The sequence below is a fragment of the Macrobrachium rosenbergii genome, chromosome 6 (genome assembly GCF_040412425.1).
Source record: "Macrobrachium rosenbergii isolate ZJJX-2024 chromosome 6, ASM4041242v1, whole genome shotgun sequence".
Lineage (NCBI taxonomy): Eukaryota > Metazoa > Arthropoda > Malacostraca > Decapoda > Palaemonidae > Macrobrachium > Macrobrachium rosenbergii.
In genome coordinates this window covers 9,483,977-9,500,652 of record NC_089746.1, presented here as the reverse complement: position 1 = coordinate 9,500,652, position 16,676 = coordinate 9,483,977, and the positions used below count along the sequence as shown (strand labels likewise).

The window sequence follows — 16,676 nt, the reverse complement described above, 5'->3', positions numbered from 1 at the left end:
TCCTTAAGTTTTACCAGGGTCTTCTCCCTTATGTTCCCTTCCCCTGTTTCGGCTTTCTCGTGAGGCTAATAAGCCTCGTTAAGCTGGAATAGCGAGGGACCTCATGTTGCTTCCCTCTCCCTGTTTCGGCTTTGCCGCGTAGGCTAATGAGCCTCTTGGTTGCTGGGATAGCGAGGGGCTTCATGTAGCCTACCCTAGTTTGGTATTTACTTAAGGTTAGTTCTAGTTTTTGGATATGTCGACCCATCCTTTTCTAGCCTATAGCCTGTGCCCCCTTCCTCTGCATTGTTTGGCCTCTCTTTGGTACGGTCCGTGACTTTACCTTTGTACTTCCCCTCCGGGGACTGTTAGTGGCCGGGAGAGCTTCCCCCTCTCCTGTCCACCATCTTTGGCCATCTTTATCTCCCTGTCCCCATCCCCCCCCCTTGGAGGAGGTTGTCCCTGTTCCTCTCCTGCTTCTCTCGCGTTTGCTGGGTAACGACTCAGTCAGCGTGTGGGCGGGAGGACACGGAACGCCCGGATTGTGCATTCCCACTCTCTGGTCGTTCCTTTTCGGTTCTTCCTTCGGGGTTCCCATTCCTCCCCTTCATACGTCTTCTCCGGCGTGTCGTTTAATTTGGCGACACTCCGGTTCAGTCCTTCTTCGTTTGCCAGTTAGAGCTTTCCGCCTGACTGTCTTCGTGTCGGGCTCTTGACGTTCCCTGACCTTAGCTAACTACTGTCTTCTTCGGAGCGCATTCCTTGCTTCCCGCTCCCGGCGTGTTCTAGCGTTTATCGGTCTTCCGTTATCGCTAGTTTCATATTATTTTTAGTTGCCGGAATACGCTTTCTCGGACAGTTTAACCTTCCCATTTCATTTCACTTTGTATCCGTCACTTACTTTAAGGCATGTTACTCCGGCTAGTTCGGTAAAAATTTATTTTGTTTTTATTATTATTTTTGCTTGTATGAGTTTTTACCAGGTTACCTCCCGGATCATTCCGGCTGGTTTCACGACTTGGTTTAATACTGTGTTGCTCCGCACACTACTCCGCACCTTACACAGTGTACTCATAATCTCATACTCTTACAGGTGGTACGCTGCCAAGAAGAAGGGTGCTCCGCAGCCCTCCATCAGGCCAGCGGCCACAGTTTGCCGGTCTCACTCCGGATGTGCGGTCCACGTAGGGGATCTTATTGTTTGGCACCCTGGCGGATGTGATGTTTGCTACGCTCTTTACGAGCAGGCTATCGATGATTGGTAGGTGATCATGCATCTTTCCTTCTTAGCCAACTATAATATTTACATTTTTATCGATTCCCTCCGCCTTCGGTAAGACCACAATAATGTTTTTCTTCCGCAGGCTGACCGCAAGTCTCGTGATTCTTCGATTCAGGCCCTTAAAGTCTGGGTTAGCGGTTTTGGGCGCAACGTAGGAGCTGGCAATCCCCTACATACTCTCGAAGGACATTTGTAATGTCCTTTTTCCCGGCGCTTGGATCACAGCTTCTGTCACCGGCGAGGTTGCTGCTCCGTTGATTGCCGGGATTCGGGAGTTGACCCAGCCCTCTCCAGACGGTTCGGCCAACGGAGCGGCACTCCAGAAGGCGGGCGGCTTCGATTCGCCTTGAGTCTCGAGCATTATCCCAGAGCATCAGGCAGGTAAGGGTAAGTGAGGCAGGTTCTTCACTGTTTAACTCTCCTTCTTCCTCTGTTGCTTCTTTTAAAGGCTTCTCTAAATCTTCATACCTTTCGGGCACGTCTGGGTCTATTGTCCGAAGGTGAAGTCCGTTAAAAAGAAAACCTTACCTACTCCGGCAGGCGGTATGGGGTCCCTCGGCGGCGGCACGGCGGCGAGCCCCGTCCGTCGACGAGTACAGCCTCCCCTTCCGGGTCCCAGGCGGAGCCTCAATCACGTCAGGTAGTTTCCCCTCCTCCTTCTTTGGATACACTTCATTTCTTTGAACAGTTCCTGGAAAGAATCGGCGAGATTTGAGAAGATCGACGAGGTAGACAGTAAGCTGTCTGGTCTTGCTTCTTCTTTTCAGTCTCTTTCGAAGAAGGTGGAATCTCAACAACGTTCTAGGCATTCTGTTCCTGACCCTTCCACTCTCCCTCCCTTTGATCTAGGGAATCTCATGGCGTCTCACCCTTTATGCTCCCCATTGCGAAGGTACTCTTACCATAGAGGGTTTAGGCACGAGGAGAGTGGAAGAGTTAGAGTTCTATCCTCCGGACCTGACATCTCCCTACACTGGTTTTGCCAGGCTGAAGGGAGAGGTTTGGAACAGGTCTGATAAAGTCCCTAAGGAGACGGTCATCTATCCTAGGGACCAAGCCCAGTCGTCTTTGATGAGGAAAATTTACGGAGTGGCAAGCGGAGAACACTAAGCTCACACCAGCTAAGGGAGTGTTCACTATGTTCACTCTCAGTGATGTTCTCCTTCTCCCTTGCACTTCGAAAGTGGCCTCCTGACTAGCCAGGCTTGCTTGAAGGTAAACCCTTCCTCATCTCCGTGAGACGGACCCTACATCGCTCGTCTTTCCCGGAGGCACCGACTTCTGGAAGGAGCCCCTAATACGTTTACGGTGACTCGACTTGACCCAGACTGCGCCTCTGATCTGTTCAGTGAGCAGCTCCCTAAGATCCCGGAGTCGCTCTTGAAAACAGAGGCTGATACTAAGGAAAGGCTCGCCAGGTCTTTGAACTCTTTGGCTTTAGCGAAGCAACTTCTTTGGTTTACAGAGAAGATCCATTATTCCAGGTCTTGACGAAATCTCTCTTGGCGAGTTTTCAACAAGATCTGTTTGACTTTATGACTGCCCGACTGGCCTGCCGGAAGCACATCTTTTCAGCAGCCACAGTTCGGCATGAACCAAATAAGCTTCTTAAGAGTTCGATCTGGGGTGCTAATCTTTTCCCACAAGAAGAAGTTGATGCAGTCTTATCTGAGGCAGCTAGGGTCAATCAAAGCCTCCGTTCCCGTTGGGGCCTGCCCTATAAAAGGAAACAGTCTGATCTTGCCAGCACTCCCACCAAGTCCAGTAAGAAATTTAAACACTTCAAACGTCTTCCAGCTCAGTCCTTGGTCCAGGTTCCTTTACAAAGTCAACCTTCGACCTCTTCCTCCCATCCTCCCCTCAGTATGTCCTGGTAAACCCGGCACATCAGTCTTTGGCTGCTCCTTCCTATGTCTCCTCCCCAGCTTTCAATCTTGCATATGAAAGTCAGGGAAATTTTGCCCCAGACAATCACCCAGAAGCAATAAGCCCCGTGGCTTCGCTCGGGAAGGGGAGCCCCGGCTCCTCTCCCAGGAACAGGGAGGTAGAGGCTCCAGAGGGGGGGAAGCAAACACAGGACCGATGACATACATCCTGTGGGCGGGAGGCTGTACCATTTTCGAGCTCGGTGGACCTTCTGTCCCTGGGCTCAGAGTATAGTTTCAGGGCCTAGGCTGGAGTTGGATCGACAATCCCCTCCACCAGTCAAGTTTTATCAGGCTACGACCAAGGATCTCGAGGACTTTGTGGAGGATCTCCTACAGAAACAGGCTATAAGGAAAGTGAGGTCTCTGAAGTTCCAAGGCAGGCTCTTCAGTGTTCCAAAGAAAGGTTCCAACAAGCGGAGAGTAATTCTGGACTTGTCCCGTCTGAATTCTACATTCGTTGCGACAAGTTTTGGATGCTTACTGTCTCCCAAGTTCGGACCCTACTGCCCCGTGGAGCCGTAACCACCTCTCTAGATCTTTCCAAACGCCTATTATCACGTCCCGGTTGAGAAGGTTCTCCCCCTTTCTGGGGTTCAGGCTCGGAAGGCAGGCATATTCCTTCAAGGTGATGCCTTTCGGCCTCAACATAGCCCCAAGGATTTTTACCAAGTTGACAGACACGGTCGTACAGCAACTCGATCTCAGGAATTACGCTGGCTGCATCTCGGCGACTGGATCATCTGGGCATCCAGCGTCGAGGAATGCCGAGAGAGTTACATCCGTGGTGGTCATGACTTTCTAGAATCCTTGGGCTTTCGTGTAAACAGGGAGAAGTCCCGCCTGGTTCCCAGCAGTTGTTTTCAATGGCTAGGAATCCAGTGGGATCTGAATTCTCACAAGCTCTCTCTTCCTCCTCCCAAGAGGAAGGAGATAGCCAGAACAACCAGACAGTTTCTCAAATCCAAAAGGGCCTCTCGGCGGACCCAGGAACGAGTCTTGGGCTCCCTTCAGTTCGCTTCGGTGACAGACCTGTTGCTGAAAGTGAAACTGAAGGATATCAACAGAGTGTGGCGGAGTCGGGCAAATATCAGGCTCAGGGACAAGGTGTCTCTGATTCCCCACATCTTGAAGAAGCGACTCCGTCCTTGGTCAACTGTCAAGAGCCTGTCCAAGTCAGTCCCCCTTCAATTTCCTCCTCCGGCGTTGGTTATCCACACAGACGCCTCCTTAAGCGGGTGGGGAGGATATTCTCAACACCAAGAAGTACAGGGGACTTGGTCCCTCATGTTCCGCCAGTTCCATATAAATGTTCTGGAGGCCATGGCGGTCTTCCTTACCTTGAAGAAGCTTCTTCCCCCAAGAAGATTCACATAAGACTGGTTCTGGACAGCGCCACGGTAGTCCACTGCATAAACAGGGGAGGTTCAAAATCGAGCAGGATCAACCAGGTAATGATTGCACTTTTTCTCCTTGGCCTGCAAGAACAAGTGGCACCTATCTGCCACCCATCTTGCAGGGGTCCGAACGTCGTAGCAGATTCCTCTCCAGGACAACTCCCTCAGTCGGAGTGGTCCCTAGACAGGGGCTCGTTCAATTGGATCTGCCAACTAGTTCCGGGTCTGGAGGTAGATTTGTTCGCAACCAAGCTCAACAACAAGCTCCTCATTACGTAGCTCCCAACCTGGACCCTCAAGCTCTTTTCACGGACGCAATGTCATTGGATTGGAACAGGTGGAAGGTGATCTATCTGTTCCCTCCAGTGAATTTGTTGTTGAAAGTCCTCCACAAACTGAGGACGTTCAAGGGTCAAGTAGCTCTAGTGGCTCCCTACTGGCCAAAGAGCAGCTGGTTTCCTCTTCTACTAGAACTGAAACTTCGCCACATCCAATCCCCAGTCCGAAACTAACACAAGTAGTACAAACTCAGACTGTGTCAGCTTCCTCAAAAATCCAAAATGCCCTGGCTTTGTGGACTTTATGAAGTTTGCGGCTCAAAGGGATGCTAACGTTGATCCTGTCAATACCATGTTCTTAGAATCAGATAAACGGGCCTCCACTCTTCGTCAGTACGACTCAGCAATTAAGAAACTAGCACTCTTTTTAAGAGAATCTGAGGCTACAGTAATGACCATTTTTAGCGGTCTCCTTTTTAGATCACTGTTTGAGAAGGGTTTAGCCGCTAGTACTGTTACTACAGTCAAGTCGGCCCTACGTAAAGTGTTCTTGTATGGTTTCAAAATTGACCTCACAGACCCTTACTTTTCTTCCATCCCTAAAGCATGTGCACGTCTGAGGCCAGTAATCCGTCCACATACGGTTTCCTGGTTTCTAAATGACGTGTTGAAGTTAGCCTCAGATATCGATAATCAATCCTGCCCCTACCTTTCCTTGTTGAGGAAAACGTTGTTTTTAGTTTAGCTTGGGTGCTAGAATTTGAGCTGTCTGCACTCTCTAGGGAACCCAACCACGTCGACTTCCTTCCATCAGGGAGGTTTTGCTGATTCCTCACCCTACCTTCCTGGCCAAAAATGAAGATCCATAGCATAGGTGGTCGCCTTGGAAAATTCTTCCTCTGCCTCTAGACCTGTCCCTGTGTCCAGTTCATACTTTGAGGGCTTATTTAGACAGGTCCTCTCACATCTCTTCTGGGCCTCTCTTTATCAGGGAAGGAGGGGGTAATCTTTCTATGTCTGCTATTAGACAACAGATCCTTTACTTTATCAAGCAGGCTAACCTGACTCAGTCCCAAAAGTTCATGATATTAGAGCTGTGGCCACCTCCATTAATTACTTTCATTACATGAATTTCACGGATCTTACCAGGTACACGGTTGAAGTCACCCTTGGTTTTCAAGCGTCACTATTTGAAATCCTTAGAAGCTCTTAAATTCTCAGCAGTTTTAACAGAGGGAACGTTGTCCCTCCCTCTGGTTCCCTTTCTGATTCCTAGTCATTTCCTCCTCCACTGCCTCAGTTATAACGGTCATTTCAGTCAGGCTTGCCTTGACTTCTCACCTGGCTGTGTTATCCATGTATTTGTCTAAATGACACATTTAAGTTATAAGGTTTTCAATATTGTATAGTTATTTGTTTATGCATTTTTTAAGCTAACATCAGTTTCTTTTGTACATTATTGTTATTGTTACTAGTGATTAAAAGTTTCTTTTGGACCTTGGTCTTCTGTTCCCCTTAAATTTTTATCTTTTTAGTTTAAGAATTATGTTTATTTCTCTGTTAATTTTTCATCGGCTGTTTGGACCCGATCCAGAAAAGGGATTTTGTGAAGGAAAAATCTATTTCTGGAGAGGGGACCTGTATAACCCGTAATGACCCACCTCCATCATGTGTCATGTCCCTCCCATAGTAAACATCATTCTAGTGGGGTGTTGCTTTCATGGAATGCGGCTAGCAGTGTTTGTGTGCTGTCCACGGGTGGTACATGGGTTTATAAGCACCTCCCTGTGGGACTTTTGACCTTGGGATCTCTATAGGATAAGGTTCCGTGTTTTGTAGTTCACCCTTTTCCATACACGACTCCATCTGATGGAGCTCGCTCTGGGGTAGTAACTCCAGCATTTCATTTAGCTTTCTCTGGTATCTAGCAACGGAATTACCTAGAAATAAGTGCTGAATGGACCTTTTCATCGGGTGACACGGTCCCCTCTCCAGAAATAGATTTTTCCTTCGTCAAAATCCCTTTATTCGCAGAAAGTTCGCCCATTCATGGTATTTTTCACTGAGAAATATTCACTAAATACTGTATTTTCATCTCATTTTTGTGATAAAACTATTAAAATACTCAGGTAATGCTCGAGTTATGATAATTCACCTTACGGTAATTCGATTTTGCAATGGTTTAAGCAATTAATACTGATACGACAATATTATTTATAAAATATTTTTAAATTTCGCTTGGGCTCAGGCAGCAGCGTAATCAGGCAGTGAGAGAGACCAAATTACAATAAACAACTTTTCCTCCATCTCTTTAGCCCATCTTCTAGTTAAAAAAGTAAAAGAGAATGATAAAAGTATTGTTAGTAACGTTATACTCTTGCGTAAATGCATACAGCCATAAACAACCTACCAAGAAACTGTTGTTTTGCTTATAACCAAATCGGAAAACAACAGCCGTTTACTTGGTATTTCAACCATCGTGTGGTAATAAACAATTATCGTAGGTTATGGCACAAATGACGTTAAATAGAATAGGACTGATGTATTTTTACATTATACCCATATCCAGTTTGGATAAAAGATCGTCAAGGAAATATACTGCTAAATTTAAGCTGCAAGTTGTAGCTGAAGCTGAGAAAACAATGTTCAAGTTGCTAATGACTATACTGTAAATTATCGTGCATCGGCAACATGGGTGAAACTCGATTGTAATTAAAATGGGAGAAAAAGTATTTTAATCAAAACTACTGGGCATGAAAGAACACAATACTGCTATTTTTATGCCGATAAACGATAAATACGTAAAGCTCATATTATGATGAAATCAAGTGAAAATAGCGAACGGAATCTTGAATATTTTTTTACACAAAACAAATGCCCCCAAACAACCATCGTCATCTATTAACGGAAATAATAGATGAATTAATTTCACAACGAGATGTATTTTAGTTATATTTAAACTTAAAAACACTGTGTATAACGAAAAATAACCTTGCCCCTTATAAATAAAGTATCTAGACTCCAGGGATTCATTTACGCTAACTAGAAGCAAGAAAAGCACTCAAAACTGAGTTAAATGCAGCAAAATAAACATTGTGTAAACATTTCCAAATCAAAACATTGATCGCTATGATTGCAATTTATAATACAAAAGTAATATAAGAATATACATACAATATGATTGGATACAGTGAATTAAGGCATAACATTTTAAAAGATCCATGGAAAAGATGCATAATTATTATGTTGACGTTTGTATAATACGATATGTGAATATAGAGTAGAGTATAATGTAGGCTACGCTACCATGTATGTATACAATATACCATAGTGTAGGCTAAGCTAATTCTTGTTTAATATTCAATTTCTCTTCATATTGAATTATCATAAGTCACTTTGCATGAACCTCCAGAATTAGCTGATATTAATAATTACTATACTGTGTATATAAAGAATATATTTTATAGTGTAGGCTAGGCTGCCATATATGTATACATGGTACCGAATGCCCTAGTGTAGGCTAGGCTATGTTCGAGATACGGTTTGGTATTTCTTATGTTTATTCCAACAAACGATGGTTTTTTTTTTTGGAACCTAACCCCATCGTAAGTAGGATAATACGAGTATAAGCATTTTTAGTTTGTTTTTTGTGTGTTTGAACTATCAAAATAGGCAATTCTAAGTGTTTTTAGAAGGGTTCTAAGTATTCGCTGGCTTTAGCTATTCACGGGGGTGTGTGGTACACGTCCCATGCGAATACGGGGGGGGTTTACTGTAAATGTAGTCATTGTATGTTCATCAGACATTTTTGTGTATAACTTATCATTTTATTAGATTCTGTCTAATATTATGCTTGATTATACATATTTTATATTAGAATTTTGGGTTTTATAGAAATGTGATGATAATGATGAATATAAGAGTAAGTTCTTTTCTTTATTTTTTTTTTAATTAATAGGGTGTGATGAGTGGTGCTATCAACTGGGAAATGCTGAAGAATCAGTATTTTTCAAATGAGGTTTTTCGAGAAGAGCTTTTCAACATGATTCGTTCTCCAGAAGGCGTAAGTAAAGCATATAGCTATGTTGGTATGAAAATTAATTATGATATTTAATTAGTATTTGAAACAATAAGGAAAAAAGCCAGTCAGATTATTAGTTTATTTGTCAGTACAAACTCATTAATTATGAATGTCATCCAGGTGTACAATGGAGAGTTCAAAGAAAATTGTTCCTGTGCCCATATTTAACCAACTTCTCAATCCTTGTAGATACACTGCTAATATTTATTCTTCTGTGCACCTTGGTATTGTTTAGAGGTGGGGCTGTTCTCTCCAGGACTTACGGTGTTTCTTTTGCATGTAGAGATGCATTTTCATGTCTCACTTTTAGTTTGCTGTGTTCATAATATATTGTAAGTTTTTTGGTGTTACCTTTCAGTCAGGAAGTGGTGCATTGATAGTTTGTTACTGTAAGTAACCTACTAGTCTTTTGTTTAATTTTTGCAGTTTTTCTCTACTCAATAATGTAATGTCTGTCATCATAGTTTTCCAAGTTTATACAGATGCTTTACTTTCCTGTCCACATAATTTCTAAATTGGAGTTTTGCTTACCTTATGTTTGGGCTGCTGACTTAATTTTTTCCCATGCCTTGTCCTCAGCAGGGTTCCTTGTTTGCACAGTTATGTTTGCTTATGCCGTTCACTTTCTGTTTGCATCTGCCACAGTAAGTCACGTTTTCTGTAGTTCTTTGTTTTATCAAAGCTTATTACATGTTTAATACTGTGTATTTTGTTTTGGTATTTCATTCCCATTGTATATTTCAGTATACTTATGCTGGCAGGGATGATAAGACCTGCAGCTCTTTCATGTCACCCATGGAGAAGGACCCCATATACAATGGTGTTGTATTGACCAAGTGTGTACTGTACCCATACTTATGCAGCTACAGAACAGTGGTATAATTTTGGGCAGTGTACTGTATTTACAAGCATTGTTCACCCTCTTCAGGCGAGTTGTCAGGTTTGGCTCATTGTGTCATGACTGTGAGAGTTAAATTGCAAGTATGTTTGGATGAGGCTTCTTCAAATATCATGCCACCTCCTGCTGCTGCTGGATCTTTATGCCCTCTTAGTAGACCTTTGCCTTTATCTCCTCCATCTACTGCTTTTGTTGCCTTAGCCACCCATCTGCCCACCCTCTCCTTCCGTAACTAAAGCCTGACCTTCATCCATCTCTGCATTTGGGGCCTTGGATGATGTCATCTTTGCTAGGCTATGGTCTCAAGTTGTGTCTGCTCTTTAGGGACACTTTCATGCTGTTGTTGACTTGAAGGTTCAAGAGTTAGCAGCTGCTTCGGGTGTGAATATCAAGTATTTGCTCTCATTAAACTATTTAATGCAACTAATTAACCCTTTAACGCCGACTGGACGTATTTTACGTCGACGAAAATTGTCTGTTGGGTGCCAAGTGGAGGTAAAATACGTCGACTACAAAAAGTTTTTTTAAATATTCGCGAAAAAATACTTATAGGCCTAGTTTGAGAAAAATTTTAAATCACGCGCCTTGAGGGATACTGGGAGTCATGGATCACGCTGTTGTTCTGTTTACAAGCGTGATCCAGCTGCGCATGCGCGAATTTCTTTCTTCTCCCGCTAGAAAGCATCAGCGACGCATCTCAGAAATTCTTTCGTCACTTTGTCGTAATTTTTGCACCGTTTTATATTAGCCGTTACATACAGTTTTATATATGAAAATGTGTGCAATTTCATGTAGAATACATCAAAAAACAACCCATGGTTGTAGCTTTTATAAGTTTTGAAATATTTTCATATAAATCACGATAAGTGCCAAAATTTCAACCCTTGGTCAACTTTGACTCGACTGAAATGGTCGAAAAACGCAATTGTAAGCTAAAACTCTTACATTCTAGTAATATTCAATCATTTACCTTCATTTTGCAACAAACAGGAAGTCTCTAGCACAATATTTCGATTTATGGTGAATTTTTAAAAAAACTTTTTCCTTACATCTACTTACGCTAACTCGGCCGAAAATCTCAGAAATTCTTTCGTCACATTGTCGTAATTTTTGCACCGTTTTATATTAGCCGTTACATAAAGTTTTATATGTGAAAATGTGTGCAATTTCATGTAAAATACAACAAAAAACAACCCATGGTTTTAGCTTTTATCAGTTTTGAAATATTTTCATATAAATCACGATAAATGCCAAAATTTCAACCTTCAGTCAACTTTGACTCGACCGAAATGGTCGAAAAACACAATTGTAAGCTAAAACTCTTACATTCTAGTAATATTCAATCATTTAACTTCATTTTGCAACAAATTGGAAGTCTCTAGCACAATATTTCGATTTATAGTGAATTTTTGAAAAAACTTTTCCGTACGTCCACGAGCTGTAACTCCACTGAAAATCTCAGAAATTCTTTCGTCACTTTGTTGTAATGTTTGCACTGTTTTATATTAGCCGTTACATAAACTTTTATATATGAAAATGTGTGGAATTTCATGTAGAATACAACAAAAAATAACTCATGGTTGTAGCTTTTATCAGTTTTGAAATATTTTCATATAAATCACGGTGCCAAAATTTCAACCTTCAGTCAACTTTGACTCGACCGAAATGGTCGAAAAACGCAATTGTAAGCTGAAACTCTTACATTCTAGTAATATTCAATCATTTACCTTCATTTTGCAACAAATGGGAAGTCTCTAGCACAATATTTCAATTTATGGTGAATTTTTGAAAAAAAAATTTTCCTTACCTCCGCGTGCGGTAACTCGGCTGAAAATCTCAGAATTTTTTTAGTCACCTTGTTGTAATTTTCGCACGGTTTTCTATTAGGCGTTACATAAAGTATTATACATGAAAATGTGTGCAATTTCATGTAGAATACAACAAAAATAACTCATGGTTGTAGCTTTTATCGGTTTTGAAATATTTTCATATAAATCACGATAAATAGAAAAAATTCAACCTTCGGTCAACTTTGACTCGACTGAAATGGTCGAAAAAACAATTGTAAGCTAAAACTCTTACATTCTAGTAATATTCAATCAATTACCTTCATTTTGCAACAAACAGGAAGTCTCTAGCACAATATTTTGATTTATGGTGAATTTTTGAAAAAACCTTTTTTTTTAAGTCCTCGTGTTACGAATTCATGCATCATTTTGTGATAATATTTTCTCTGTGTTGCTTTGATCATTTTACAATTTGTTATATATCAAAATCATCGCAATTTAGTGTATAATACAACGGAAAAAAAAACTCATTAGCTTTAACCATTTTGCTCGCAGCGCAATTTGTATACAATTTTATATGAAATTTTTTTGCGCTGTCATATTTTCATTATAATGCCTTAGCAAAACACTGTAAAAGCTTTAATCTCTTAAATTTCGACACGTCCAAGATATATTTTTTCAAACTTTGTTTGGAACGCTGATATAATTGGCGGGAGACCCAATCCTACCGGATGTCGGTGGGGGGGAGTGGAAGGAGACCAGCCCAGTAAACAGCTCCAGTTTCAATCTCGGGCGTGTTAAGAACGCATCTCGTGCGTCCGTTCAATTCAAACTGTTTGGATAACTTCATCTCGATGCGCTTCTTTCTGGCGTCTCTTTTTGGTGAAGTACTCAGTGTCTTGTTTGTTAATCTAGCTAGCCTATCTGTGTGAAATAGGTAGCTATGTCGGATTCCAGCTTCTCTGGATCTAGAGTTTGCGCAGGGAATTTGTGCTCTTCCAAACTCGTTAAACTTAAGTACGACCGTCACTCTTTGTGTACGGCATGTAGGGGTCAGGAGTGGTCCCAGGAGAACACATGCAGTGAGTGTATTGAATGGAGTCAGGAGTTTTGGCACACGTACATTTCCCATCAGGTAAAGCTGGTTAAGGATAGGGATAGGAAGGCTTTTAAGCGTAAGGAAGCTAGGCTAACTTTTTCGCTGGTGGCGTCAGCGTCATCCCCTTTACCAGCTGTTCCTTCCTCCTCCCTCCTCTACCGCTGCTCTTACCCCTCCTCATGTTCCCCCCTCTTCTTCACCAGCTTCCCAGTATGTTTTTCCTAAAGCCAAGCCCAGCCTCGAGGCTGATAAATCAAATATGATCTCTTCAGAACTCAAATGGAAGTGCAATTGAACGTTTTCATGGATTCTGTCTTAAGTTTAGTGCGTTCGCGCCATAGTCCGGGCATTAGTGTTGGTGATAACAGTGGTGTTGTTCGTGATCATGTTTCAGGCGAGTATGCTCGTTTTTCTGACTCTTTTGAGCAAAGGTAGCTGTCCCGCTCGCCTTCTAAGGCTAGAAGACAGTCTGGCGCTGGCGAAAAGGTCAGAAATTCTTGCCCACGAGCAGGCTCGTCCTCTAAGGCACCGAAAAGCCTTAGTCCTAATGTTGAAAGACATAAGCTTGACTCCTCGTCGAAGCGTCGAAAAACTTCGAAGAGTCGCAAAAGTGAATGTCGCAAGGCTTCGAAGAGTCGTAGACGCGCTAGTTCGCGTAGTGTTTCTCCATCGACTCATCGCTCTTCTTGACATCGTCGACGTCACAGGATTGTGTCCCCAGAATCTTCGTCAAGACGTTTGACTTCGAAACGTCACTCCCTAAGGGTAAGTTCTGATAAGAGTAGCAGCAGTTCATCTTCAGTCTCTTCATCTTCCAGCTCTTCAGATCCTCCCCCTCCTCGTCATCGCAAGTGGGATCATGCCTCTCGACCCTTAAAGAGGCAATCTCCTGATAATTCCTGCCCTAGGGACCCTAAACTCTGTAAGAAAAAGGATAGCTAGCCCTACACCTGGTCACTCAGCATGGGACTCTGATCAAGAAGATGCATTTGAGACGCTACTTCCCAAGTCACCCAAGTCATTCAAGATGCCTAGCCCTCTCCAGAAGGATCTGCCTCAAATTCCCGTGCCTCTTCCTCCTCCTCTTACACAGGAGGTGTCTGCTCCTTTGGCTTCATCCTCACCTTTCCAGGGATCTAGTCTGCTGGAAGAGAAGCTAGAAAAGGTAGTCCGCAAAGTGCTTTGTATTCCTGGGGACCAAGAAGTTGTTCTTCCTCAACTCTTGGACGGTCTTGGCACGGAACCGATTCTTTCTGGTGAAGAGGAAGGTCCCGTTGCCACAGTGCTTTCTTCTCATTACGCTTCTCTGCTCAACTTTCTGCTGCAGTCGTACCCTCAACATTTTCAGCCAACAGCCCCCTCTTCCCTGAATTCCACATTGCTACTGGGAAAGCAGTGTTCTAACCCTTCCCTCCCCAAATTGGTACTCTCCACCGCCTCCAAGAAAGCCTTGAAGGAGGTAGAGGCGTGATTGGAAGCTAAGAGATCCTCGGGTAAAGCGTCTTTTGCGTACCCTCCTTCAAAGCTGTCGAAAAGGGGGCAAAATTATTACAGCACAGGAACTTCTCCTTCACTGGGCTCTGCAATCTCAGCACAAGGGGACTTTGGCTCCCTTGTGGACCCTTCAAGACGCATTTCCTTTGAAGCTGCCAAGACTTTCTTTTCTGCACTGGATGTAGAACACCTTTCCAAAAACCTCTACAAGCTCCTAGAGATTGTCAGTTTTCTCGATTGGTCGATGGGAGCTATTTTTAAACAAGCTGAGCAGGCTAGTATTGCAGAGGACGTCTTGGAAAGAATCATGGGATTCCTTACCTGCACCGACATTGCTATCCATGATGCGGCAGGCGAACTTTCCTCTCTCTTCGCCATGGCCACTCTGAAGAAGAGGGAGACTTGGTGCTCTTTCTTATCTAAGGCTGTGACTTCTTCGCAAAAGGCCGCCTTGATGTTCGCACCCTTTGACAAGGAAGGCCTTTTCCCAGAATCGATAGTGAAAGACGTCCTTTCAGCCATGGATAAGAAGACGATGTCACATCCTGTCTGTGTCTTCCACCAAACCCAGGCCTGCTCCCACTCCTTCGACCAAGATGGTGTCTCCTCTTACCAGACATCCGTTTCGTAACGCCAGACCCAAACCTTACTCAAGGCCCCGCTCCAACTCCAGAGGTCACAAGGGGCTCATCAAGTTTTCGGCCCTAGAGACAGAAGTCCAGTCTCTCTTAAGGAAAACAGTCATCGAAGAAGTACAGGACGCGTCAACCCCAGGATTCTACAACCGCCTGTTTGTAGTCCCCAAGTCATCAGGGGGTTGGAGGCCAGTTCTCAACGTAAGCACTCTCAATCTGTACTTAGTGAAAACCAAGTTTTCCATGGAAACGAACCGCTCCGTTCTTCAGGCTCTAACTCGGGGGGATTGGATGGTGACCCTCGACATGGAAGATGCCTACTTCCACATTCCAGTACATCAAGACTCCAGGAGGTATCTTTGGTTCGTTTTCAAGGACAAAGTTTTCCAGTTCCGGGCTCTCTGCTTCGGCTTATCGACCGCCCCGCAGGTGTTTGCCAGGGTTCTCGCCCCGATAGGTCATTGGCTCCACCTGGAGGGAGTTCGGATCTCCTTGTACCTCGACGACTGGCTACTCCATTCATCGTCAAGGGACCGCTGCATGGAGGACCTTCACAGAACCCTAAGGTTAGCGCGAACCTTAGGGATTCTGGCAAATACGGAAAAGTCGAGCTTGATTCCTTCGCAGAGGATTCTTTATTTGGGGATGACTCTGGACAGTCTAGCTTGTCGGGCTTTTCTGTCCCCCAAAAGGGTTTCCTCCTGCCTTCTTACGGTGGAGAAGTTTCTCCTCCTGGACAGTTGTTCCGCCCGTCAGTGGATGGCTCTCCTGGGAACTCTGTCGTCAGTGGAGCAATTCGTCAAGTTAGGTTGTCTACACATGAGACCCTTGCAGTTTTTCCTGAAGAGTTCTTGGGACAGAAGAACTCAACTGGACTCCACGATCTTCAACATTCCCCCCGATGTCAAGAGACATCTTCTTTGGTGGAAATCACCGGAAAGACTTTCGGAGGTTCTAGATCTCCTCCCAAGACAACTATCTCTGCAGATGTTCTCAGACGCATCCATGTTGGATGGGGAGCACATCTAGGCAACTTCAGGACGTCAGGGGTTTGGCCAGCCGAACAGAAGAAGCTCCACATCAACGCCAAGGAACTGTTGGCCATTCACCTCGCTCTCCAGGATTTTTCAGCCCACATCTCAGGCCAAGCAGTTGCTGTTCACGTTCCGACAACTCAGCAACAGGGCTCTCGGTTTTGCATATTCGGAAACAGGGAGGTACCCCATTCCTTCTCCTGTTCAAGAACCCTCACGCTACCTCCAAGGACCTTCTTCTGTGGGTGGACAGCAACAGGGTGGCTCTGTTCCCTCGGTTTGTAAAACAAAAGGAAAACTGAACGTTCTTGCGGACCAACTCAGCCGTTGGAACCAGGTTCTTCCTGCGGAGTGGACCCTGCACCCACAAGTGTGCCTAAGTCCGTGCAAGTTGTGGGGCACTCCCATGATAACCCTCTACGCTACCTCCAAGAACCATCGTCTCCCAGTGTTCTGCTCGCCAATTCCAGACCCTCTGACTCACTTGGGGGATGCCATGCTCCTAGACTGGACAAACCTTTGCTTATGCCTTTCCTCCCTTTGGGCTCATCAGGCAAGTGATAAACAAAAATGAAATTCCATCAGAACGTCGAACTAATCCCACTGAATTTATTGCCCCCGTTCTGGCCAAGGAAGGAGTGGTTCCTGGACAGTTGCTAGATCTCCCGATAGACTTCCCAAGGCTTCTACCTCACAAACAAGTCTCTTCTCAGACAACCCCACCTAAGTGAAGTTCCACTAGAAGGGATTGTCCCTCTCGCTCTGACAGGCTTCAGACTGTCAGGAA

At 44.1% G+C, this 16,676-nt stretch overlaps 1 protein-coding gene across 3 annotated transcripts in view; it reads left to right on the top strand.

Annotated features, from left to right (window-relative positions):
- LOC136839173 (protein ABHD18) overlaps positions 1 to 16,676 on the top strand; it is an 89,074-nt gene that overhangs the window by 49,423 nt on the left and 22,975 nt on the right. For all 3 annotated transcript variants that reach the window (XR_010853240.1, XM_067104863.1, XM_067104862.1), the window contains exon 7: positions 8,820 to 8,924. Coding sequence is in view for 2 of the 3 variants with exons in the window: in XM_067104863.1 (XP_066960964.1) it covers positions 8,820 to 8,924 (105 nt within the window). In the remaining variant the exon portion in view is untranslated. The remainder of the gene's footprint in view (positions 1 to 8,819; positions 8,925 to 16,676) is intronic.